The 27,992-nt window shown below is 43.6% G+C and overlaps 2 protein-coding genes across 9 annotated transcripts; both read right to left on the bottom strand.

Annotated features, from left to right (window-relative positions):
* Positions 1–15: 15 nt before the first annotated feature.
* Positions 16–1,199, bottom strand: LOC116428755 (uncharacterized). Its single transcript, XM_031980813.2, has 4 exons — positions 1,184–1,199; positions 868–1,116; positions 548–615; positions 16–324 (listed from the first exon to the last, which is right to left on the bottom strand). The coding sequence occupies exons 1-4, from the start codon at positions 1,197–1,199 to the stop codon at positions 16–18; spliced, it is 642 nt and encodes a 213-aa protein (XP_031836673.1).
* Positions 1,107–19,094, bottom strand: LOC116428528 (uncharacterized). Of its 8 annotated transcripts, none has more exons than XM_031980271.2 (8): positions 17,421–19,073; positions 16,704–17,318; positions 16,100–16,282; positions 13,379–13,902; positions 12,562–12,697; positions 11,676–11,854; positions 11,351–11,494; positions 1,107–10,665 (listed from the first exon to the last, which is right to left on the bottom strand). In XM_031980271.2, the coding sequence occupies exons 3-8, from the start codon at positions 16,278–16,280 to the stop codon at positions 10,207–10,209; spliced, it is 1,623 nt and encodes a 540-aa protein (XP_031836131.1). In that variant the 5' UTR covers positions 16,281–16,282; positions 16,704–17,318; positions 17,421–19,073; the 3' UTR covers positions 1,107–10,206. The 8 variants fall into 8 exon arrangements, with proteins under 8 accessions (XP_031836131.1, XP_031836111.1, XP_031836142.1 ...); XM_031980251.2 differs by having other exon boundaries at positions 16,704–17,353; positions 17,421–19,072; XM_031980282.2 differs by having other exon boundaries at positions 17,224–17,318; positions 17,421–19,070.
* Positions 19,095–27,992: the final 8,898 nt, after the last annotated feature.

Genomic DNA, 27,992 nt, shown 5'->3' with positions numbered 1-27,992 from the left:
TTAGAAGCTGCTTTCTCAAATATTGTCATCCTGTTTCGCAGGGAAAACGTTTGAACGTTTCGGTGAATCTTCCTCTTCGAGCTTCCGGTTTGTTTGCTTCCCTGTTTCGTTCTCGACTTCGTCTTCCATGGGACCATCGTTACTGTTGGAACTTCCCGCGTTGATTACTATGTAATTCTCATTACCTCGTCCGTTCCCGAAACTTTCATAATTGTCCTTCTGACGGAGCAAGGCTTGCACCGACGGATGTACCAATGGACCATTGCGAGGGAACCATTCTTTGTCCGTTGCGCGGTGCGAACAATCCACGAATGCGGTGCATTTCTATGGTGCAACGTGAAAGATGAAAGATGCATAATTCAGTGTTCGAAACGTAATCGTGAGAAATGTGCGCGACAGTTAACGTAACTAAATCATCGGAACTAAAACTTAACACAAGTTCTGAATTGCTTTCGAATGACTAGAAGTTGGTAATAGTGTAACGCAAACATTTTAACGCCAAATAATTAATTGTTCCTGCTTTTCTATGTTACAAAAGAAAAGCTACAGAAAAACGCTTAAGATTTTCATAGCTTAACATGTTATTTCTTTCAGCTAAAATCGTTTCAAATTCAACTGAAAGATTAAGAACATACAAACCTTAATTAGTTCAACAAGTGTCTCGAAGATTCTATATCTCAATTATTCAACTGTCCATAAACATTCGAAGCTAATTTTCCGAGTGAAGGTTTCCGCTTCAATTTCAGTGTCCACAATAATTGAAATTCCGATAATCAGTACTACATTTCAGACGATACATCTCTGTTTCTGACCCCACAGAAATGTTCACCTTCTGACAAAGTTCGCGATCGAGTCGGCGTTAAAGACCGTCGTTACTCACCACAAAATTATTCGTCCTGGCTCCTCCGCGTCTCGTCTGTCCGGCGAACCAGCAACACTCCTCGGGAACGATTCGCGACAGTATTTCTCTGTTCCCTGTGATCCTGTGAACGGCGGAGGCGCCGAGGATACCGCAGGATCTCGCGGAGAAGGGAAACAGAACGGGAGAGGGCACGTAAGTCTTCGGGTGTAACTGAGGAGAAAGAACGAAACCATGAGAAACCAAGTGATGTTCGACTGTCGCATAGATATCCGTTTATTTTCTCGTTTACGTTTGCTTACGCTCCACTCGGATGGGACTCACACGTGGCCCTTAACATTCTCCCGTTTCACCTGTCGGGCCCCATCCCCGTCGAACAAATCGCGTCCGATCGAAGGACGAGCGTCCCTTCCTTTTTCACATTTTAAGCTCAATAATACACCAGCTTTACATTACCAATATACACTCCGCACGAACGAAAACATTCTTCGTTGAGGCCTGCGCGTTGAAACGCGGCGATGAGTCTCAATCTTCCGAGGTTCCTCGATGCACGTTTCAAACGAAAAGTGAAAAAGACTCATCGCTCTCAGCGATAGGTTTGAATTTTCCGAGGTTTACGAGACTTGCTGCTCTCGAATGGATTGGAAAGGACTCGAACCCATCGCTCCTAGCGATGGGTTCGAGTCTTTCCAGGTTCTACGAGCCACGTTGCTGTTGAAGGAACGATAAGGAAGATTGAAACCCGTTGATAATAATAATCGCCGCATGTTTCAAGGCGTATGCCTCCGCGTTTCATCCGTTTTCGCCATCCCGCGACCCGTCGGCCTCGTCTAACATCCTACTCGAGAGCCACGGCTCCATTCTCGCGGTAAACACGCTTCGTCGTTCGATACAATAAAACACGAGCCTTTAGAAGGACTTTTCTTTTCTTTTTTTCATTTTTTTGGTTTTTTCATTTAACACCGACGTTGGCACTTGCAGAACTAAGAGGACGCGCACAAGTACCGTGCGTCCGCGACTCGATGGCTAGCTGAGCGAGAGGAGTCGCTCGTTATTAGCTTCGTGCCAGGTCTGTCGGAAACTGTTCCACTTCGATTAAAAGAGAATAACACGTTTTCGATACGTTCGTCAACCCTTTTTTTCGTATCACCGTTGTGACAAGAATCGATGTCACTCGATTCCTTCGAATTCAAATTACGCATTATTCTTCTGTTACTAATCATACTTTAGAGTAAACGTTAGTGTAGAATGTGCTCAAAATTCTTATCAACCCTTTGTTTTGTCATATCATGTTAGACCAATGGCTATTCTAACGAGAATTTAACAATCGATGTCACTCGATTCCTTTGAATTCAAATTAAGCATTATTCTTCTGTTACCAATCATACTTTAGAGCAAACGTTGGTATAGAATGTGCTCAAAATTTGTCGATTTCTTGACAAAATCGTTAATGGCAGAGTACATAGTTGTATCGATTATAGTTGATATAAATCATTAATTACTATAGGGTTAACATTTGCCGAACAATAGAATTTCCATAGTTACTAACGACTAATTTCTGTAGAGCGACTCATCTTTGTAAACTTTCGACGACATCGAACAGAACTTTCCATCAGACCTAACAGTTTCGGCTTAGTTACGTGTAACTGTATCGACGAACGACAAATTGGAACCGAAGATGAAATAAAAGTTAACCGATTAGACTCGCTTCTCGACACAGTCATCGAGCCGTGGACGAATGATACGATACACCGTCTCGTCATCCCGAAAACGCGTCTACCGTGTCGCTCCTCCGGTTCTTCAGCGCGGCCGCGCGGGCGCGCACTTTATCTACCGATTAGGGTTAATAAGTCGCTAATAATTAGACAGAAAGTCGTTTACGTGTTTAATATACGCATAGGTGTACCACTCGGCGTCGTTTCTCCGTTCCCTAACGCGTTTACTGCCAAATTACGAGAAACCACTAGCCCTTTGCGGACGAAGATCCTTTGAAATATACGAAACCGTCAACAGATGAAGCTAAATTATACGCTTAATTAATAGAAACCAAGGAAACTGCGTGCTGATTTATTACTCTTTCAACCCTCAAAGGGTTAATTGCAACCTGTAGAATAACCGATGAATCATCCAATTGCGTAAATATTGAGTCGATGCGAAAGATTCAACGTTTTCTTGTCATAAGAAATAAGGAAGAAGTCAACCGTTCGCTAGCTAAACGAAAACGAAGGAAGAAATGTCCTTTATACGCATGTTCTAATGGAAAACAATTCGTTTATCAACCGAGAAACGTCATTTTTGCGCCAATCCGATAACAAGATAATAACGTAATCGCGATACTAATTAATAATTTTCATCGTCGGTATAGAAAGAATAGCGCGATACAAGTGAGACGCTGACGTTCTTAGCAGTGAACGCGTTAACCGACGATCTTATCACAATCGCATAATCTCGAAAACGTCGTTGCCGATGATGAGACGCCGGGTTCTCCCGTCGTCGCGTCGTTAACACTGAAACTCTACCGAACAGCCGAATCGACGTTATTTCATTTCCTCCCGGAAACTCGACGAACGGATCTATTGAAACTTCGAATCGTTCAGTCCGCGCGTTACCGAACCGATTTCCTCGGCAACTTGCCAGAGAAGCGTTCGATCACCCTTCGAATAACCGTACAAAAAGAAATCGGCGATTACCAGCCGTCTGGTAGGTTCAGTGTCGACAACCGCGAGACGTCCTGCTCGTTTCATCTATTATATTACACAGTCTCCGCCGCCAACAAGATAGATCGATGAACGTAACAAAATTAGTTAAAATTTCCAAGTAATCAACGCGTTATACCAGTGTACTCGTCGTAGGAATCGAATTTCGGGGGACGAGGTTCCTTTCTTCGCGTGGCGCGATGTGTCTCTAACGATGAAATGTTCGTTGCTATGCGTTTGCTTTCGCTTTTCGATCGTAGAACGTGTTTATAGCGATTTGACACTGTTACACGACGATCCTTGTTTCCGTTTGAATTTTTGTAACTCGGATTTCTAAATATTCTCAATGTGTTCATTCACGACTTAACACTAATGTAGACGAGTCAAATTTGACTCTCAGAATTCTTCGCAAGTATTCAAATTACAAAGGCGTCTGCGACAGATTTTAAATGAAATCTTTGTATCCGATACAAGACTAGATCCTTCGAATCGCAAGAAACGTATTGTTCTGGTCTTCATAAAAAATTGGAGATCAATTATTCCAATTGATCGGTAGTTTTAGGGTTAAGCTAGTTATGAGTCTCTTTCTATAAGCTTCGTTTATAGCTTCGATCGGTTGACGAACAGCGAATTAGAATCAAAGTTGATGGAAGAACTCAGCAATTAGATCAGAAATGTTGAAAGTTCTGTTTTATGTTAAATGTTCGTCGTTCACGATGCGAAAAGCGAAGACAACTGACGGTCGATCGTTCAATCACAAACGGTTCTACGCGTGCATCGTTAAAATGTCCTTGCGCGGTTTCTATCACAACTCGTCATCAGCCAGACGCGTTTACAATAATAATCGTTCCTCTATAACTACGTCGTTCGAGTTTCCCATTTTTTTTGTCGTTTTCTTTTTTAAAACAAATCACAGCATTATACATCATTCTCGTGTTTCCCGGACGTGTTCGCTCGTCCGATAAGAAGAAAACGAACGCGCACCCGTCGAAGGTGTTGCCTACGGACAATAATAATTATAAACTTCAACGTTTTACTCTTCTTAAATTGAACAGTGTTCAAGCTGTCTGCCCGACAGAACGTTACGTCACGCCGAACAGCGTGATGTTCCTCATGACTCCGTGATTCATCGTTTAACGCGTCCCGCGACGGATGGATCGTCGGTTGAACCGCCATATTTATTGTTCAATTTTTACTATGATATCGCCGTATATGTTATTGCATACGGAATTTTAACTCCTACGCCGGTAACCAAAATTTTTCACAATTCAACGATCATTCATTCTGTAGTGTCTATATTTTCTATGCAATTCAAAGGAGAATCAAATGTAACGAACGAGAACATTTTTAACAACAAGAAACGATCGTCAGTAAATGACTAATGTAACAAATTGTAATCAAATGATCTTCATAGAATTCACAGAATTCACTTATTGAGATTGTTGAATGTTAAACGCGACTAATGGCCGCAGGTGTTGAAACAACATTATAAAAGTTGATTTGAAAGGAAGAAATGTAAATCAATGTAATCTCATCCGAACACAAGTCAACCCGGTTGTTGACGTAAGAGTTAAATAACGCGTTACCTCCGGAATATATTATGAATTTCTTATGTCAGTACACGGCGTTTGGTCACCTTGCGATTATCGTTCCCGAGAAAAGTGCGAACTGGCGACTGCGCGAGCTTCGTCTGTGCATCTTCAGCGAAAATCAGGATTGAAAAGCTTCCAGAAATAACCGTTTGAAACTATCGTACAAATCTCTCAGAAGCCAATGCGATTTTCATCAATTTTAACGAAATAAATAATATTTTTTCTAATTATCCAAGATTTCACTTGGATTCACAAGAATCATTCTTCTTATAGCTTCTGAATACATTACACAATAATTCCAGAAGCCAAAACGATATTCTCAATTTTCTAGACTTCACTACATTAGCTTCTGAGCGACTCACAAAGTTCCGATCTTCTAGAACCTTCACAATCCCTACTTATAACTCTATCTCGGTTCTCCATAATGGTTCCAAGAGCCAGAACCGATACAATTATTTCCAACCGATTTCAACCTCTTAACTACCATCTTTCACGATCAACGCTGTAACGCGGAGTTCCCCAAGATTCTTTGTTCAACTCTTTCCTCGAGTGTATTTTTGTTCACAACGTAATCAGTTTTCTAATCAAAAAACGATGTTTACATTGACTGAACAAGATAGAAAGAGAAATGACAAACGAACAGTTACATCGAAATTTCTATAGAATCGGCGTTAAGGGGTTAACAGAACGATTCAAGAGGAACATTACGATGTTCAGTGTGGATCCTCGCCTCTGATTCCGAACGAACAGAACGAGGGAATGGTTTCCTTAAGGCGCGACAATACGTGGTACGCAAGCGCGACGGTGAACGTGAAATAAAAGCTTCGCTTTTGATTTGGTCCCATGATAGGTACAGGGTAGCCGGCATTAATTCTGTCAAGTCGATGTACCGATCGATCGATCAACGCGGCTCGCGAACGCCGACACGGGGATTCAGAACTCGGTCAAAAAGTATCTCGTAAAAAACTCGCTTTTTACCTCTTCGAATCCGAACGTTTCGATTACGAAACTTTCTCTCCCCTGAATTCCGTGCAGTAGATTCACGCGAACAGTCTCCGGTGTTTCAAGTTCGAGTCTCCGTTTTAAGCTACCTTCTTCTTTCAACGAAAAGAAACGCTCGAGTAATGAAGTTTCAACGTAATCGAAATCGAATGGAATGGAAGTTCCTAACTACAATTAGATTGTGCAATATAATATCGCGACCTCTATAAGTGGAACGCCTCGCCTTGTACAGGGAAAAATCGTTTTACTCGTTATCGTTTTATATTATTTCACACCTGGCCAAATTGCAGCAAGAAATTCTTTAATGTGGAAAGAAAAAATTAAGAATATAATAATGAAAAGAAAATTCTATGTATTTTACGCCGAGTATTTCTTAAGAATTCAAAGTCATCGGCTGAAGCTATTGAAATCATTATTTTCTAGAATTTAAAGAGTTAAAATAATTTGAGGAAGATTTGATTTAATTGAATATATTATCAACTGCATCTACCAGTAAAGATTAAAAATCTTTAAGTATTTTTAATGTATATAAATGTATGTTTGAAATTAAATTATAAATGAAAGTGAAGACCGTGAAATTGAAATGTTACAGAATTAAAACAATCGTCTAATTGCGGTTATTGTTGAGATAAAGTCTGGCCAAGTATGCATTATTAAATCTCGAGTCCCTTCTGTTCTCATAAATGATTATAAAGTAATTCCGATGATTGTAAGAATAATCTTCGAGAAAAAATTCAATCCAGATGTTGAAAACATGATTTGTCTATAAGTGATTCGAAAATGTTCCAAAGTCTCTATAAATTTGATAGGTATACACGTTAAAATGGTTATATAAAAAATTTCGGTTGGCTATACACTCTTATCATCTATGATCTTAGCTTGTGAGTTTGTTTGATTCCGATCGTTAGCTGCGTGCATTGATAGTACTAAGATCGCGATATCCTCGTTTCTTCTTTGTTTTTATAATTACAGTGATTAATGTTTCCTTAGGCGAGCGAGTTCTGAATACAAAGTACCGTGTAATCCCTTTGATAAAGTCTTGAAAGGGTATTCTCGGCCCCTCGAATTCCTGCTTGCGGAATATTTATTTATTTATTTATTTATTTATTTGTTTATTTCACTTTTATTTATACGTTTCTCCGCGCGGCAATACGTGTCGCCTAAAATTCTACTAGATAATTTTATGTACTTCGTCGCGCGATTTCGTTCCTCCGTTATTATAAGTACAATACTCTTTATATTTTTATAATCTATCGTCCGTACACTAACTTCGTGTATCGTCGACGATACCTAACAACTTGATGGAAGGTGTCGACCGAATCCTTTCATCGACACATTTTGATTATACTTTTCAGTGGGGCCAAGCAACTCGCGGTGCACCCTTCGAATTACACGTACTTCCGGTCTTCCAGATCGAATTCATCGTGATTCAAATGAATCATGCAGACGCGCTGAAAGCTTCAAGGATTTTAGTGTCCTGAAAATTCTCAGAGCTCCCATGAAATCGAAAATCAGAATTCATCATCTTTGAAACCATCTATCTACAACTTAGTATCCCAAACATAGAAGTTCGATCTCAAAGTTCATTCCTCCGCAAGTGTTAAATTATAAAATCGAATGACAAATAACAAAGCAACGCGATACGCTCGTTGTTGCTACGTCTGGCATGCTAAAATCTTCGTTTCTCAGGATGGATTCTATTCTACCTGTTCATAATCTGAACCTAACCGGTCCCGACGAGCGTTGCAATCGTTCAATGTGAACCGAAACGTTCTCCACGATCCTCGTTGCTCGCCGCGGGTTGCTTGGCCCAGCTTCTGGCGTACGAGACGCTCGAATATCGTGCTGTTTTTGATTTCTGTGTTTCACCCGACCGCTGGATACCCTCGACACTGCCACGGTCGCCTGGAAGGCACAATATCTCGACGAACATGGTGTCTCCGACACGTTTCGTACGCCATTTTGTTTCTCCGTGTCGCGCGAGGCTCGTCGCTCGATTCTTGTACAAGTGGAACACGTTAGGCGTTACCAGCAACGGAAACATCCACGAAAATTCGCCACGAAACGTCGTCTAATATAATATTTCTACCGAAAACAGCGCGTCCAGCTTGTACAAGCCATCGCCGACACGCTCGCGCGTCACGGAGACAGCGAATTTAATCCTAAATAAAAGTGGACGCGAGATTCTACGTCCCCGTCGAATCGCTAATCCCTTTCGCGGGCCGTTTGAATTTTCTAGCATCGCTGGGAACCGAAACGCGTGCGAAACGACCGCACGTTGACCCGTGAACTCACGCGTGACCGGATCGTACGTAAACTGGAAGAAGACTCGACTCGTGCTACCCAAACAATCATTGGAATTCGGAAAACTCGCGTGGAAAGTACTATCAGCAACGATACAAAATGGATTCGCTTCTCACAGTGTCTCACAAATTTCTCCGCATACATTGAAACGATAATAGACTACATAGATTGCGAATCTTACGCGTTAGAGGCTGCTGGATTGTTTCACTGTTCAACCGTTTGCACTCGAAAGGTGACTCTCAGTTAGTTGACTCGATATATCAATTGTAAACTGTTTGAACACATTTTTAAACGTTTTGAATATGTTACTATTACGATTTGTATGCATCAATGTTTCCTCGTTAGTTTCGAAGAATGTCGTCTAGGTCTTATCAGAGCTTGAATATTCCTAGAGAACTTTCGAGTGCGAAGGGTTGATAAATTCTGGAACTAATTCTTTCGAATGCGATTTAAGTAATTGAAACGAATTGAGAAAAGGTTATCAATTCAGGTGAATTAATTCAGGAATATCTATGTATGCATAAACACTCGCAGTTTAATGATAACAAACGTTTCGGCACAATCACTCGTATCCGCGGTTACTCTTTCGCTTGTAGTGTACATCTGTCGTTTACATCGCTTAATTCTAACATGAGAAACGAACTATGTATTGTATAATATCCGAGCAAGCAAACGCGACAGCATGTGAACAAATTTATGAGTCAATGCGTGACACATTCGATTGTTTCACGATAAAGTATCCGAGCGTATGCTTGTGAATGTACATTAAACAAGTGTACAGTGATCTTCCTCCGCTCAATTGTCACTTATGCTACTCCATTTCCCCGCCGCTGTCGCCTGGAGATACTTTACACACTTGGACGCAACATTATAGTTGTTTCGAGTTGTTTCGTAGGCCAGCGTTTCCCGAAATCAAATTCATCGATTCCCTGTTCATTTCAAACGAGCAACATTCTCTACATTAACGATTTTGTCGTACCAAACGAACCATGAACAATAAAACTTCCACGGTCTCAATGAGAACAAAATCGCAATACAATACTTTAACAAGATGAGATGCATACATATATCCTGAAGCTTCCTTGAAAAATGACAAGGCATTCCAAACACAATTATTACAATCATCCACTAGGTTTCGTTTAATTCCAAACAAATTTTAACACTAGAACCAGCAGTCAAGTTGACTTTTCAAAATTGTTCTATAGAAGCCCCGAGTATCTCTACAATTTAGTACACCTTTTCCTAAAATAATCTCTTCAAAAATGTCTCAGAGAAGATCTACTTTTCCAATAATTGCGAAAGAAGAATTTAGGAACGAGTGATTCTGAACAATTCCTCGAATCTCAATCGGGAAAAACGCTAGAGCCCACGAAAGGGTCAACACGTTGACTACCGAGGACTAGTTGCTCAACCAGTCCACATATCAGCCCTGTACCCCAAGACTATACAAGTCATAACAACAAACAAACAATTACCACATTACACTTAGCCTCTTAGAAAAACGTACCACGTCAACATATTTCTATTCCAAAATCGCCAATGATTTGCTAAACACTGCTCTAATTCCATTAACCATACATTCTCTTGAAACATATCACTCAAAATAAATAATAAATTGTGAAACATCACTCAAAGTTCCCAGTTGAAGACTCTCGTCAAGAAAAAGTCTAACCAAGTGCGTTTATACAAATAACTCAGGGTACAGAGGAGGCTGTCAAATTTGCTGTCGGTAGTCGACGTGTTAAAGTTCCGCTTAAATTTCGCTACCTATAGCGCCCACGTGAGGACTGTGCCAACGCGGGGCAGCCGGTTGTCCGCAGTAGATGCCGATGGGCGTCGACGCGACGAGGTCGTTGCTGGACTCGTCGAAGTCCGCTTCCTCGTTCTCTTCGGCGTTGAAGCTCCTGACGGTGGTCGTCGCGGTCGTGGTGACCGGTGCAGTGTCGTGCGACGTTGCTCCGGCACCGTCCGCCATGCGGTCTGTGGTAGTACTTACGTCGGAGCCTTCAGTGTCCGGCACCTCCACGCCGCCGCTGCTACTCTCGCCGCCCACCATGCTCGCGAAGAACTCCGACCTGGAGAATCGGCCGATTTCCGTCGAGCCGAACGCCTGGTGGAATCCGGGCAACGGCTGCTTGCTGACGGTCCTCTTCTTCGGCTCGAACCTCTCCGCCGATCGGCGCGGCTCCTTCTCGCGGGGCACGTTCGGATCCTGTTCACATTAGATTGGAGGATTATTCGGTTCGACGGTTAGGTATGGTTTTCGATTGACGAATCAGCTTGTTGATCCTCCTGTTTAACGCTGGATTCGTAGAACTCGCGAGTTTCACAGATACCGAATTTTTCTAACCCTTTGCACTCTGTTGTCGCCGTTCGGTGACAGTGTTAGATAAGCTGATAACTCTTGCTGATAGTAAGAATGAATTAATAAAATTGTTTGGAGTGCAAAGAGTCGTTGTTTGATGAATTGAATTGGATTAAAGAAGTATAAAATAATTACATTTATATTGATGTACGACTAACGGAAGATGTAATTATTGAATTAGAATTGACGTTTAAAGAAAATATTAATGAAATGATAAGTGTATTTATTATTAGTATTATTATTATTATTATCATCATCTTTGTAACTTGTTTCTTTACCATCTGAGAAACAATATATATGCTACAAACTGAAATGCGAAAATTCTCAGAATATTAATAAGCGGTACGATAATGGATACCTTCTTCAATTGAGACGGTAATTGAAAGAGAGATACATATACGTACAAACATAAACAGTGTACGATTTATAAGATTCGGTGGTTACGTAATGGGAAGAGTAAATATTCCTGGTGACTCCGTTAAAGCTGCTCAACCGCAAATAAGTCTTATAACAATCTGTAGGAGCGTCTTACCGTGGTCGGCGTTATGTTATCCATAGAGATTCCATTGTTGATGGCGTTCGGTTCCCACCTAGGTCCCTCGTCTTCCCGTCGAGTCCTCGACGTGGACGTAGAATCAACGATACCGTCGACTGATGATTCCAGTAATCTCGGCATCTACGAGACAATTACACATTTTTATACAAACATCGCAATTTACAATATCGTTGTTCACTCTTACTCTCAACTTTAAAAACTTTATCAAAGACTGTTTAAAAAACGTGTTCAGCTTAGGTTGTTCAAATTTGATTGACGTATGTTAAGCTCGAATCGTTTGCAAATGAAAACAAAGGGAGACCTGGTGGTCGGGAGACGAATATGACGCTCGCATGTTCTCCACGTCGAGTTTATTCGCAGCGTATGGCAACCGCGCCGTTTCCTCGGTGAATCCGCAATGTCTGCCGGTTAGACGGTCCCGCAGCAGAACGGTGTGTCGTGGTCCACGAACTCCTATGTTTCGAGGCATGGTCGGTACGTCTGCAAGATAAACGCAGATGTTATTTTACTATTATTGTGTAATTCTGATTGGACTTAGTATCAATCATTATTACTAGTACGATTACTATAGAATTTTATACAATTATATCTCATTTAAAGAAAACAGAAGCCAACGATTTGTCCAAAATTTTAATTCGTTCCGCTTAGCCTGTCCACGAGAAAATATACAGATACTCGAAACCCTTAAGTGTCTCGCGAAGAGTACAAGCGCAGATCTCACAGAAATTATTTTCTGCGATTACACAACTCGAGCTACTTTCCTACGAATTTACGATCGGCTTGAATCGAAGCTGAAATCACACTGAATTATAAGCAAATCCGAGTTTAACACTGTGAGACTTCTTTGTCTGCTGAGTGAACAGTTGGTGCCAATAATCCGCAATCAACTGAACAAGTAGAGATCAATGTTTCTAGAGCTATTCGCGACGTAGAGCGAATAATTGATCAGGAATTGGAATAATGGGATCTTTGCTATCGAGCAGAACAGAAATGGCCGTTTTCTAAACATCGAACAATTCACATAGTCAGATTTTAGAATTACATTTCATACATTATGCTCTGAAACGGTTTGCAGTGAGATAAAGGTTTGTCCTGCGTACTTCTTCTTATATTGTAATTACAAATTTTGGACTTTTAGAAACTGTATACTGCAATAATCAATTTCTCATTCAGAATCATGTACTTACGCGGCAATACGCCGTGACAAAATTGGCCCCATGGTCCGTGTCCATGTGAACTCGGACTCTGAACGTTTGGATGAAGGATCCCACTCATTTGGGGAGGGTGCGACGATCTGGCATGCTGATGAGAACCTCCGCCATTCTATAACGTATCGAATCCAGTTACAAACAGATATCTTAGGAAAACTTCAGCGAACAGAATATACATAGTGTCTTATAACTGCTGGTACAACTAGGAGCACTTATCAACTAATTTTACGAAATTGAAAACGTCTTGAATCATTCATTCAAATCATTTCCACCAGGTTACAATCACTTCTGTGACTTGCTTTCCGCTTGTCGTCCACACAATAGTACATTTCGACGGTGAATCTACATTCCCTGGAAGAACCAAGGTGGACAATTCCCTTCACCCAAACTTCCTAAAATCAACCCTCTATGGGCCGAATTTTTGTTCACGATTAGAACAAAATCTATACAGTACAAAATTAATAAATATTCACATATGCATACGAATTAACAATGTATTTAATGCTTTCAATAATTTCATCAAACGAATATATTTGATAACTTTCAAGTTACAATGACGTTAAACCTTCACTGAGCGTATAAAAGTTGAAGTTAACTGATTACTTAATTTTATTCACCACTTTGTGTGCAGAATGAAATAAATCAACAAGATGCCAATATACTGATATATGACTCAATGTTACATGGGCCTACAGAGGGTTAACTCAACATAAGAACCGAGTAACTCCAAATTGAAAACCCTCCCAGTCGCACCAGCAAGACACCTTATCCTAGCAGCTCCATCAGACATTACTTGATAAGGGTGCCATTTCTGGCCGTCGTTGAATTCACCGTACTCGGTGATGTTCTCTTGCCGGCGTAGCTCCCTTTCCCGGTTGACATCGGCGAAATCGACCGGGTAGCCAGCGGCAGGGAAGCCAGGTCCACATTCCGGCCCACCGGCTGCCACGTTGGCCTGCGATCTGATCGGCTCCTTGCACTTGAGCACCTGCAGCCTGTCGATCGGCTCTCCGCCGACTCCGCTGTACCAATCGGCCATCCGCGGCGAGTGGATCGGCTTGGGACGCGGCGCAGATTGGAACCACGGCTCGGCTACCCTGTTCTCCGACTCCACTGGCGGTGGGTTGATCGGCAGACCGGAACTCGACACGCAACCGAAACGGTGCTGGTGCTCCAGGAAACCGGAAGACGCGACGGGCCCGGCGATCACGCCCGCCCTGGCGATCGCACTTTGGAGGATCGATCGTCGGGACAGCTCGCGAGTCTGCTCACGCATCGCCTTACGCAGCCTGGCCTCCTTTGGATTGTACACGTAATCTATGGATGAGTAGACACTTATTAGAACGGGTGTTGTTAGGATGTACCTTTTATAACTTCGTTAATTCTTTATGGCATAGTTGGTTTCTCGTTTTGAGACTGCGTCGATGGCATTCGATTAACACGTTGACGGTCACCGATGATCGTTTACGTTGCTGAAGAATAGAAAGCTTGATTTTAAAAATGTTTGGTAACATAACTAGCTGGATAGTAATGACTACTGTAGTAGATCAGTAATTATTTTCAATATTATTTGTGTTTGTTATTAAAGAATAAGTATTTCGAAACGATAGAAATTCGTAGTCAACGTGTTAAATTGTAGATTAATGTAGAGGTTGAGTAGAGTTTGAGGACACCTGGCAAGGAGAGACATAAAAGTTTGTTTCTGAATGAGAGGGTTTATGTTATGGTATATATGTAGAAATTTTTGAAGATATCGTTTTGATGGTGCATAAAGATTTCATAGAAGAATTTGGAACAGTCGACTTGATGGATAGTTCTAACGTTGAATCTGACGGGTGACATTTGACCCCGTAATTTGAAAGTGTGAAATGCCGACTGAAATACCAGCGAGTAGATGGATCCGAAAATTGTTTAGAATATTAATGGAACTAACGGGCGAGTCGAAAAAGTTCGTCTCCCCTTTAAAGCGTGCGAACTTTTGATACACGCGAAATGTTAAAAAAATGCTTCAAACGAAAGTTACCCTTCGTTTTTCATGCTCGGAGTAGCGGCGAATTGTTTTTTTTTTTAAAATAAATTATGAAAAGTCTGTTTGGTTAACATTTTAGGAAGACCATTTCGCACTTTACGCGATACGAAGAATTCAATTGATTGCATCGAAGAGGCTGGCGCGTTAATGAGATGAAGATCGTTTAAACTTGCTCTGTTTTTGTCGCGATGACGAGAGATTGTGTGAGTAAGTAGATAAGAGGCATGCAACGATGGTACTTGAGACTTTAACATTAAATATTTATGCGATACCGCTGTGTGTTCTTCGTGTAAGAACTACACGATAAATATTTCGTTTTACAGTATGTATAAACTTGAAGAATAATGAGTCGGACTCGGTGGAAATTCATTTTGAATGATCGTTAACATCGGTACTTTAGAAAAATTATATAGATGACGACTATAATCACTACTGTTACGAAATACTGTCTATGAAAATTGATTACACCCTCGATAGCAAAGATCATCTTCTATCTAATATCCATAAATGTCACTGTCGAGGTCGCGATATAGTATAGCCATAATGTTTTCACGCAAATAGCAATGTTCACAGTAACCAGCAAACATAAAGATCCCAGAACTTCGACGAGGCATAAAAGAACTATTCGATTCGGGGAACTTCTACGAAGGATAATTTCGTTACGCGTCCGTGGTTAGACGCCTGCAAGCTTGCACGCAAGCGCAAAAGATCTTCATTCAGCCTCTCAACGCGAGTAATTCTATCATTCCCATGTACATGATGAATGTATACCTTAATTATTAAAATCCATTGAATTACTAAGATCGTCCAATGGTTAAGATCTCTTAATTATTAAAGTAATTTGAATGATTAAGACCTCTCAATTACCAAAACGATTGACACCTACGATTCCTCGACACTGTTCTTACCAACACAATCTCGAAACCAAGGAAAATCCTAAAAACCATCTTAACTCAAACAAACTACAACATCATCAACTCCAACCGCAATTTCAAAAGGAAACCATTAAAACAAGGGTTAAAGATCCCATCTCCAGAAACAAATCATTAACCCTTTCCGGACGAATGTCGACGTTCCGTCAGCAAATGTTCACATTTACAAGGTCGTGAACAAATGATTTAGCTACTCAAACGGCAAGAGATCGCTCCGTAGTTTCCACTTGCCAACTGCTTAATACTAGATTTACGGAGCCGTCAATTCTACGGATACTGAGTGTTTTACGAATGATTTAGTAGCAGTTCGACTTCGATTCGTGCAATGCGAATACAGATTGCAGTACTCTACCCATTTTCGCGACCTATATAAACGAGCACGTAGTGTTCTAGAACCAATAGAACAAAGTGTGGAATAAACATCCGTGAATCTAATATTAAGCAATCGATCTATAATTCAGCATGATCCGCTGTTACGTCAATGTCAAAGAATGTTCGTCCGCAAACGGTTAAACTGTTGTTGAAACGAGTCGCGGCGCGCCGTAATATCTACCTGCGGTGTACCCAGTCGGCATCGGTCCGTTGTAGCGCGGGTTACTCTCGATCGCGGCCGCGATCGGCGGCGGCTCGTAGCCGCCGTAAACCGGGTTCGCGTTATCGTAGCAAAAGTAGTGCTGCTGCTGATAAAAGTGGCCCCCCGCCGCGTACGCCTCGACGTAGTTGCAGCAGTCCATCTCTGCGACAAAAGGCGGACCTTATCGGACGCGCGCAACCGATGAACACCACTTCCACTGCCTCTCTTCGGTACTCGCTAGCTCGCTAGCTCGCTTGCTTATCAGGCGTTTCGTTCGCGGGTAAATACCAAGCGGTCGCTCGTTTACTCGCGCACGAGAGGAAGAGAGATCCCGAGACGCTTTGAAACCCGCGGATAAAAAGCTATCTCTCCTCTCTTCTGTATCTTGCCCTTTCAAGTCCTACAATCTCATGAGAAAAAAGTGATCCGGAAGAATCGCGGAAATTGGCCCCCGTTTTCGTTAGCTACTCCTCTAGAGTCCTTCCCTTTCTTCGTTTGCTACGCGTCTCCCGCTGTTGTTCCCCATTCTATCATTAAATTCTATCAACGCGTCGAATCGAATTTACGTGGGAAGACCACGCACGAGGTGGGCGAGCCGGGAGCCGTTCGATCGGCCTCCTGCATTCCGTCGGGAAGACCCCAGCGTTTGTAATTTGGTCGCGCGTGGCGTCATCGTCGTCCCCGGCGACGTTGTCCTTGTCCTCTCGGTCGTCATCGCGTCGTCCTCGCCTGGACCTGCAGCCGTTCGTTTCACTGCCGTCTCGGCCGCCGCCGCCGCCGCCGCCGCTGCAGCCACCCCTGACTAACTATAGCACGGCCGATCGCATCTCCAGGGCCACGCGGCGGCACGCCGATCCCACGGTGCACACGATTCGACGTATCCGACCAGCCGCGTCATGGTAGCTGCACCGGGGACGAGAGATCGATGCTCGAAGCTTTTTCTCTTCCTCCAACCCTTCACCGCTCCCGTTTTACCTCCTCTAATCGGCTCGCCGGCTACGCACCCGCGGAACACACACTCTCTCTCTCTCTCTCTCTCTCGCTCTCTTTCTCTCTTTCTCTCTCGCTTTCTCTCTCTCTCTCTGTCCCTGTCGTTCTCTCACCACTGAACTCTGCGTCGAGACCTGTCTCGCTCCCTCTCGCCTTTCGATCTGTTTTCCCTCGTCGTTCTCTTTCTCTCGACGTGCAAGCTTCTTCGCTACGATCACATGGTCCGGATGAAACAACGGGATTCTAGACGGTACGTCCTTGATTATGGTGGTAAGTTATGGTTGAAAGTTTGCTGGGTTTCGAATGTTACCTTTTGTTGTCCTGGCTTTATAACTTGCGATCTTGTTCGGCTTGATCGATGACACTTGCAAGTTTCGCGGTAGTCTCGATCGAACTTGATTGGTGTTTGTTTTCAACGATTGTTTAATTAGTTTCTAGCGTGAATCGCTGGTGGAGAGTGGATTGCGAGCTGATCGAGGTACTTTGATCGATTTATGAATCATCGAGGCGACAACGGCAGCTCGCCGGGGTCGAAGATCGTTAAACGGAAGTGTCAGGCGAATTGATCTGTCGGTCAAGCTTCTGTGTAACCGTTTACACCCCCTCCCGACCGGTGTTGATCAAATTTATCGTTCCGAATTCACGGTGCAGTTCCCGACGCAGTATTCGTACTTTCCCTCCCTCCAGGATTCATGCCCCCCCCCCCCCTCCCCTCCTCACCGCAGCCGCTTGTTCAATGGGAGGAAACGCCGCCACTTTTCCAACACTTCGATCAACCTCGACAACTGCCCCTTGGACCCGACTGTTCAACCCCCGCGTCCTCGTGAGTCCGTTTATTTACCAAATCCGCGATGCTCGCTCCGCGAGAAAAGACGTGTCACCTTCCCTCGCTTTTCTTTTTAACACTGTATCGCAGCTTCCTCGATTATTCCTCCTTTAAAACTCCTTTTTCCATGTTCCCATTGGTACAAGAATTTCAACACTCTTCAAACTATCCAGCACACGTCTTCCGATCTATGAACTCCGAAGCTCGTACCAAGTTTACTCTTACGATCTCCGATTATTTACCCTCCCCTTAAAGTCGTCGGAAGTTGAAATCCTCCCGGAACAACAGTTCATTTCCCTCTCGAACCATTCATCAAACTTTACCAACGCCGCCAAGTGAACGTCCAATTGCCGCTACTCAACGCAACCCCTTTGATCCACCCTCTGACACCTGCTCAGCGAAATTACCGGAGCAATTCGTCAAATCCGAAATCCAATAACCATGACATTCAGCTCGCAGCGTCCATATGATAAACACAACCCCTCTCCAAGTGTTCACCCCCGACCAGCCTATTTCGGAGAATCGTTTCACCTTGATCTAGCGTCCGGCTAGCAGCGTCCACATGATCAACACACCTCGATAACCGTGCCCTAACCCCTTGCCCGGCTGACAGCCGAACAATCCTGTCGTTCACGGATTCCCAGAGCCTTCACTGTTCACCGGCGTTCATATTTTCCCTCCCTGCCACGGGGATCCCCACGTCCCCCGTCGCCTGCGGCCGGGATCGGCGCAACGGCGGCCACGCAACCAACAGAGGACACGGTGTTCGCGCGTCGGCCAGCTCGCGGGAGCGAATTCGTGCGCGCCCCTCGTTCCCAACGGAGGTTCGGGGCCGGACTGTGTGTTTACCCGTCCGCGGAGGTGGCTCTCGCGTGCGCGCGCGCGTCCGTCGACCTATTTCCGCGGCGGTCTCTCGGTATCTGGCTGCCTTCGGGCGGAAAAGTGGCGCGCCTGCCGCAAGCGGGAACCGCAGGCCGCGCACGGGGAGACCCGCGTGTCCCTTCCTCGCGGTGCACTCCGGTCGCACTGATTTTTGCGCGGAGCGGCAGCACCGTGCACGTCCTACGAATTCCACCGTTCCGCGTTTCGTCATCGACGAATCCGACGTCGCTCGGTGCTAGCCGCCCGACGCGCACCGCTGTCCCGCCCGGTGTTATACAGAGAAAGAGAGAGAGAGAGACAGAGAGAGGTATGGTTGGAGAAGGGTGGCGTAGCGAGAGGGAGGATTTCCCCACCCTCGAGGTGCCGGATGAGGAGGTGGAGAACGAGGAGGAGGAGGAGGTGGAGGACGCCGTGCCACGAGGAGGCCAGACCGTTCCACCTGCTCCTCTCTCGTTCTTGCTACCTTGCTTTCTCTCGCTCTGTTTCTCTCTCTCTCCCTCTGGCTGTAGGCCCTCTTCGCGAAATAAAGAAACCCTTCCCGTCGCCTATCGATTCCGTCCGCCGTGTTTCCTCCTTGATCCTCGCGGAATCTTTCCGTCAGATTCGAACGGGAACCCTTTCCCGTGCGTCGGTACGATCGAACGGGTGGACTCGTTTCGGAAGCTGATCGATGTACCGTGTTATTCTTGCCGCCTCTCTCTACCTTCCCTCCGCGGCGCGGCGGCGGCGGCAGCGGCGGCGGCGGCGGCGGCGGCGGCGGCGGCGGCGGCGGCGGCCCTCCCTCATCGATTACCCGGCGGCCCGTTCGAACCGAGCGCAGTTTCGACGATCCGGTTCACGGGTTTCTTTTCTAACCGCCTCTCGTTCTGCGTCCGGTCACGCCGGGGATCGATTTCTCTTTGATTTTCCGGGGGCCCTCGACACGTCCAACCGCCACCGCCGACGTCGTCGTCGTCGTCGTCGTCTCGACGAAAGTGTCCTCCCCTTTCGCGGCTGCGCTCAACATAATAACATTGTTTGTTAATCGTTTCAACGGGGACGGGAATCCCGCGAGTATACGGAGCATCTTCGTTCTCCGGGGATCGAATGTTGTTGATGGGGACATTTTTTTTCACTCGCGTCTTGTTGTTGTTGTTGTTGTTACTGTTGTTGTTGTTGGAGTCTTGTGGAATTAGATGGTAATGCGGTTACTGTAGAAATAAATTGAAGAGCTTAGTACGTAGATTGATTTGTTTTAGTAGAATTGAGATTTTTCGAATCTATTGAAACTGGTTTATTAATGGATAAGCTGTTTCTATGATTCGATTTCGTTTCAATTTCTTTTTTGTTTCTGAACAAATGTTTGCTCGTTGTTTGAGTATTTGAGACGTACGATGTCAAGGATTAATTGGAACTTTGTATTGAGATTTGGAAGTGAACCTTTTAAGGATTATAAGCGATTAAAATGACACGATGGAATATATTTCAGTGTTTTAGGGTATTGGTAAATCGGTTCGTTAGCGTTGTTCGTCGACGAAAGTAAATGAAAATAAAACTGTACCGTTGGTCTCGCTCTCTAACTTCGCACGGAGAATTTAGGTTGACGTATAGGATGTTGTTAAATGCAGCGCGCGTCAGTATGCTAAAATCAACCCGGCTGAACAGTTTTACATCGCTCTGGTCTGAACGCTCAATTAGCTCCGAATCACTCCTCATGGGAAGATAGTAAATGGGCTATGAAACTGGATGCGTCTCATTCATCGAAAATCGTTTCATCCTCCCTAAAAGAAATATTCAATATTTAATACATTATCGCATGGCCAATGTAACTCGGAAGCTCCTTTCATGCACTTTTTCCTCTCGATTCGTTAATAAAATTTTCATTTCAAAATCGACATCGTGAAACACACTATAGAATGGTTACTAAAAGAAAAATAACAAAGATCAATAGATCAAAATAAGTCTCCAAGTAAACAATCATTATTTACATTATATAATACTATCAATGCATCATCCAACGATTTTCCCAAATTATATTAATTAATCACCATCGATTTTACAACTGTCGTACGAACCTGTTCAACATTTAAGCATTTACCAATGCTTGAACTGCTACCTGCACTGTCACCGGAAACTTTGAAATCGCTCTATGCTCATTCCAGTCGAACGAAGAAATTTAACTACAGAAAAGTCTGCGCTCGACGTCCACTAAGTCAATAATGAGCCACATTCGTCAGAACTGAGCGAGCTAGAATTCATTTCGTTCTCGTAGAAATCCTTAATTCTTTCCTGCGACCAACAATATTCTTAACCGTCTTTACCACTGTTTAATTAACAAACAATTTACTACCCATTGAAATCGAATGTATAATATTCAAATATAATTGCTTGAATGCGCACAGATTCTTGTGCCAATACAAAATTTAAAATATAATCCCAAATGAAAGACACGCTTCCCTTCTAAGCCGTGTCGTCCTTGAAAAATGAATACGTTTGTAATTCCCCGTGCTTAACTGAAGCTACACGCGCGTATAGTTTAAGATAATAGGAGAAGTTTGTAATTCAGGTGATTACACACTTGTGGAGCTACTGGGTGAACCACCCTTGCAACAGCCTGGACGACTTGCGCGCGAGCGCCATATTTCCGTTTGCGTCATTCTCATCGATAAACAAATTCCCAAGTTTCCTCGTGGAATAATCGCGTTAATAGCTGCGCTGAAAATTCCGTTTCCACGCGCTCCTCCATTGCCGCAGTCTATCCCCAAAAATCACCTACTTTACGCGCCGTCACACCGTTGTCCCCCTTAAAACCGTTCGAATCCGTGAGATCTGCCTCGGGAGAGAAATCCGCGCGCGCGCGTCTTGCGACTAGCGATGGCTGTGCTCCTTGTCTGAACTCGTTCGACGATACTCGGTTGCCGAGGGAGTCCTGTAACACTTTTAGAGAAGTTTGTAGACAAATTTTGTTTCATGGCATTTAATGTTGTTTCATTATCTGTTCAACCCTTTTGTTCAACGATTTTCTATCATTTCATTAATAAACTTTGCAGCTGATATAATTACTGCGTTAAGAAAACGAAAATTTTTAGCCGATTCAAATCAAATTTCATATACCAGAATCGAATGATTGAAATATTCTTGACTCTAAGGGGTTGCAATTCAGAAATGACTGACTCAAGCTTGACAAATCTAAATCGTTGGAACTACAATTGAAAGAATTTAGTAAAATTACTCGTGGCACTCTGGTTTTAGCTCGAGTATCGATGTAAAAATGACTGCCACTCGAGAACAGAAGAAAATAGATCAACGACGCTACCCTTGTTATGTAGTTTCCTGCCTCCAATCTATCTCTACGATGGATCGCACGTATTATGAAACGTTTTGTATACATAGCACCCGGGAAAGCTCGATGCACACGCGAAGATCGAATTCATACCGGAGTTTGAACGCTTCAGACGTCCGAACACGTTCATAAGTGGGTCTACCCTAAGTGTTCGAACTTTATTACAGGCCTGCAAGCTTCTCTCGACTCGAGCGCGGTTCGAACGTTCCGTTGCGAAGCAAGGGTGTGTCGTAACACGCGTAGCACGCGGCATTGGTAAGCACGGGATCTAGAAACAATAAAAAGACAGTACACGCAAACGTGTGCCCTTATTTTGTTAACCCTTTAGGGACGAACGTCTATATCTTAAGATGAAATGTTCATATTTGGAACAGCAGGTCAGACAAACGATTCGATTGCTCTACCAAGATATCGGTATAGTTTCCTCTTTCTTCTATGATTCAAGCTAATTTTCCTTCATCTGTCGACAGTTTTGTGTACTTCAATGAATCTTCCTCCTCAAAGGGTTAAATAGAGCGATCATTTCACCAGCCTTTAATTTCGCCAGTAAAGTAAACAATTTCACTGGAATTTACAATAATTCTCGTTCCGCCGTCGAGCTTCCGAAACGCTTCATGCAGGAACAGAAATTTCCACTCAATTCCAACTTCTCTAAATGAAATTCTGAAAATTCACATTTGCATAAGAATCCACGGTCCGCTGATAAGTAAAATTCTTGGACAAGCCATAACGAAGTCGTCTAACCAACCGCCCCAGAACCAACATCGGCGACGAGGTAAAACTGAATTCCCATTCAACCCTTTCCCTGCGAATTAATCCATAAAAATTCGCGTTTATATAAAACTCCGTGGTTCATCAAGGGGAGTCGGGAATTCCACGGCGTTTCATATTCTGCTAACCCCGACGTCTTCGAACTCTTGCCGAGCGGTACACGAATCTGTGAAATTTTCCATGATACGTTCCTTTAATAACGATGGTCGCCATACAGTGCGTTCTATGGAAATTTTTGTGTAAGTATTTGTTTGTAACTTCCCTTTATATCGTATTAAATGTAATATTAAATATAAATATCCTTTTCTTGTCAGTAAACTAGCTATGTTGTAAGAAAACAGTGAACTTGAGGGAGAAAAAGAGTTAAATTAAGAAGCAATCTCGGAGTAGAACTCCGCGTTGCAATGTTGACTCATGCAAGAAAAGTTCCATGGTTAAGGGGTTGAAATTAGAAGAAATGCATTCCTTAGATTAGATGATCCCTTGCTCACTTGAAACCAACGCGATTAACCCCTTGCCTTTTAATAGCTTGTCAATCTGGTAGCAAAGGTGAACAGAATTTGTTACAAGTGGAAGATCTAATCAATTGTATAATGACGCTTGAAAGCTCTGGTAGCATCGGATCTCAAATTATCTGCGCAGGAAGTAACTGACAGACTTGGAGCTACTTGGTCAACGGTACAAAGACATCATGAAATGAGTCGGAACACAATGCGGTTGTCTAGAAAGAAAAATTGAGACAATTAATGTTTTGAGTGACAAATTGGAAGGGTGCATAGGTAAGATGTTTAGACTCCTATTTCCGGATATTGCAACGTGGGAATGAGACTCCATTCTAGAACGCAAGAAAAAATGAAGCACCTGCTATGGAAAGTTTTACTACACCCGCCATATTCACCTGATACATACAGCGCCATAAGATTATCACTTATTTAGATTTACGGAGCACCCACCTTAGGAATAAAAATGTTCGAAGCTACAACGAGGTTCACACAGAGATATTCTTTAACGTAACTATCAGATTTTTAAAACAGAAGAATCGAAAAACTAAGAAGATGACGAAAGGTTATAATAATGGTGAATAAGTGATTGATTAGATAAACAAAGAATATAATTAACCAATTTAGTTTTTATCCGTTTAGTTACCGTAGACCATTATAGTCTTCCGCGTATATCATCTTTTTAACCGCGCGCGACTACACCGACACAATCCAGTCTCTGTCATCGATAGCTGCGCACACTATAGTCTAATCTAACGTAATTGCACAGTGAACAATTCGATCAGTCTTGAATCGCAGTGATATTACATTTATGATATGCAGACCGCGTGAAACCTTGCCGTACAGAGGTATAGCTTCGCTGAGCTAGTCCCGTAGCTAAAAGGTGAATGGAAAACAAATGATTGCTCATGAGTGCTCCTAATATAATATTCTCAAAACAAGGGTGAAACTTGACTCTAATCGCGAACTTGTCAACCTCTTGCACTGGAAAGACATACTTTACAATTAAATTCTATCTCGATCTATGCCTTACAATGATTACAAAGAAATTATACAAAGTCATTAACAATAAAGGACCATAGAAATCAAGACACATTAAACAACAAATCAATGAATTTAATTTCTATCACTTTCAACAAACATTTGAAAGTGTTCGAACATTTACTCTACCAGGTGACGCAATCTAAACGGAAAGTCCAGCGTGAAGCACATACGCCTCACGTCAAGGAACTTGTTAAACAAAATTAGTGTACATATCCGCGTAAAATAAGTAAAACATAATTCTTCGCGTAAGACTTCGCCGAGTCTCTGAATTCATTTCCAGCGCAAGAAGTTAATCCGATGATCAGCATATTCGTGTCTCGCCGAAGATTTTCCGTGTTGGAACGCAGCCGGCGGACCCGTCCCTATCCGGCGAAGAGAGCGCGTCGACGTGGCTCGTTTTCTTGAGCAACCGAGCGTCGCATTGATGCGATAGCGGATCGATGACCGGCGATCGTTACAGACGCCGAGGAATAGAGGGAGAGAGACTCCTCCCCCGACGTGTCTTCGGCTCGACGTGCCACCTGGATGCACGAGCCTCGACATTTTGACGGCTTCCCTTGGCGCGACTGCCAGGCCGAGCCGAGCCGGGCCGAGCGGAGCCGCGCCACCCCTTTTTCATTCCTCATTGCGCTCGCTACGCAGATCCGCTCGCCGTGAGATACACGCTGCACGTTTGCCCTGTATCTTAGCCCGAAAATTAAATATTGACACTCTGGTGCCTCGGTCATTCGAATGCCCAACGTTCCCACACATTTCGGAACGTGCGACACGTGGGGAAAGAATTTTAGAACTAATCTGTGGAGTTGTGGTATGCGAGAACGTTTCGGTTTTTGTTGATGAAGATTCCTGATGGTTTTAGGATCGTCTCAGTGTTAAACTTGCGATTCAAAAATACTCAATTACCCTATCATTGCAAACCCAATTCCTTCAAGCAACTCTGGCAATACCAAATCTATCCCAACAAGAAACACATCTACCATTTTCTCATCCTCCTTAATATTCTCATGCAAATACAATAAAACTACAATTCAAACTGTCTCCTAAAACTACCATACACCTCAAAATCACCTACTCCCTTCTTCCCTCAATTCCTCAGAAGACAACAGATACTCCTCTAAGAAAGCATTAAAGAAATCCAGCCGGCAGTACTCAGATTGAATTCTAAGTCAACAGCAGCCTCAACAGCTCTCTCCGAGTTCCTACAGAGAAATTTCAACGATTCAATTGAATTGCTCGGTAGTTCCAGTGTTAACCCTATCCCAGCAGCATTCGACTTGGAGAAAAACGTTGAAGGTGCACCGGATAACCAGAAAAGAAAGGGACGGATGCGCCGCGACGACGAGGATAACGCACGAGCCGAGCTGAACCGAGCCGAGCCGAGCGGAGTTTGCGGCGGCGGCGGCGGCGGTAGGCGGCGGGTAGGCAGAGCCGGCTGTTGCCACCCCTCCTCTTTTTCCCTCGTCACGCGTGCGATGCAGTCGCGCAGATGCACGCGAATCCGCTCTCGCCCGTGCCCGCCGTTTCTCGAACGCTCGCGCAGACCATATCGACGCTTCCCGGTGATCTTAATTGACCACTCGGGCTTGCTCGGGCCGAGGCGCGCAACCCCTGCACTCCACCCCTCGCCCCTCGCAGCCTGTCTCCACTACCACCGCCCCTCCTGCCGTCGTCGATTGCGCGACCGACGTTTAGTGGGGAATTTAGCTTGGATCTTTGCACCCCCTCGAACTTTCAGGTCGGCGCGGTGGCTATCGGTGACGAGGAGAGACCGTTTACCGGTCTCCTCCGCGATATACCCGCCCCTACCCGACACGCCGCCGCGAATCTCTCACCTCGAGCCCGTTCCCTGAATCTCCTCGGCCGGGGATGACACGGAGCCTCGATTATCCGAAATTAACGCGTGTAATTCCGGGCCGCGGGTGCGCAGCTTGCACCACCGGGTTGCACCCTTCGAGCACTGAAAGCAGTTTCAAGTTATTTCTCAGGGAATTTTTTGCTATTGGGCTTTGACGAATTTTTCGTTTTACCTTCGCAGCCTGGATTGGTGCGATCGTTATTATCAGAGTTGTTTGTTCCTGTAGTTTTTGAGAATGTCTTTGAGATTTAATTGTAGATTTTGTAATTCGGCAAAGCTATGCTGATGTATGCAGAGTTCGAGAGTTTTAACGAGAGTATTGTTGTTAGAATATAAAGGATGAATGTTAATGCTTTGAAATAAGTATTGAATTTTTGTGGTCATTCTGTGAGGATTCAAAGAGTTAATTGATACTTTGTATAGAAATTAAAATTGATTTATCATCGGAGAATCATTTTCGTTTAGCAATATTGCTCCACGATATTCGAGCGGAGTATAGGCGTTTTTTACTTTCGACCTTTCCCGATCGATCGTAATGTAAACACGATAATTAGAAGGGGGGTGAGATTAGGTTAAGAGCTGACGCGATCGATCCGTCTAATATGCAATTACTATTTGCGCTCGGTGTGTATCGGTTCATCTACAGCATTCATGGATTATTCCCAATTAATTAAAACGGTTAGAACAGTCGAACGTGCGCGTCCCCTCTGCGCCTCCGCCTCCCACCCATGCCCCACTATTACTCAATTCGCATCGCCGAAACGATGTCGACGAGTCGAAATGCAGAAGCGTAATCAAAAGGATCGATTATCACTAGACTGCGGATTTTATGCGTTTACAGCAGATGCAACTGGTACGCTGACACCACGGAATTCCTTGTGAATTACCATGCAACTTTTGCGTTTCGCGTTCTCCTCGTTCGATTGTTTTAAATGTTTCGTAACACGGTTATCTTGTCCTCTGACAAGTAAAATATAACAGTATAACGAATGTTAATGTTTTATCAAACTCAAGGAGAACAGGGAACCTTTCGATATTTCTTATACGATACTCGTTTCACTTCGTTTCGCTCTACACACTCTTCTGCAATTAATTTTTTAAAAATCAATCAATCAAAATCATTCATTATAGATATACAGCGAATGTTTTTTAGAATTGATTTTGTTCAATTATAAGAGGAGATTTACTGAGATGAAGATCAATTGTCAAAAACATTTGCGGTGTATCTATAGCTGATGATTGATTTTTCGAAACGAATTGCAGGAGAGTATGCAGAATGAAACGAAGTGAAATAAGTGTCGTAGAAAGTTTCCTGCTTTCCTTAAGCGTGATAACATCAGGAGAGACGAGTGTATCTTCGCGATCGGCTCTCGAAACTTTCCTCATAAAAATCCGAATCTGCATAAACAGCCGCGGTCCAGTAATCACGAAATAATCGATCATCCGCCAACTGCGGGGATCAAGGTGCTAAGTCCGTCCGACGACTGTTACCTAAAACCACCAGAAGCTGACGTCAATTCAAATTTCATTCTCCCTTATTAACAGTAGTCCTCGTAACCCGTTAATCTTTGCTCCTACCCAATGAATACGTTTCTTCCAACGCTTCGCCTAACAAAACCTCCAAACTCTCCAATGCAACTCACTCTAAAAAACACCCGTCGAATGCGCAACTGCTACCTGAC

This window comes from Nomia melanderi, chromosome 14, assembly GCF_051020985.1.
Source record: "Nomia melanderi isolate GNS246 chromosome 14, iyNomMela1, whole genome shotgun sequence".
Lineage (NCBI taxonomy): Eukaryota > Metazoa > Arthropoda > Insecta > Hymenoptera > Halictidae > Nomia > Nomia melanderi.
The sequence above is the reverse complement of the archived record's forward strand: the minus strand, read 5'-3'. Positions and strand labels throughout refer to the sequence as shown.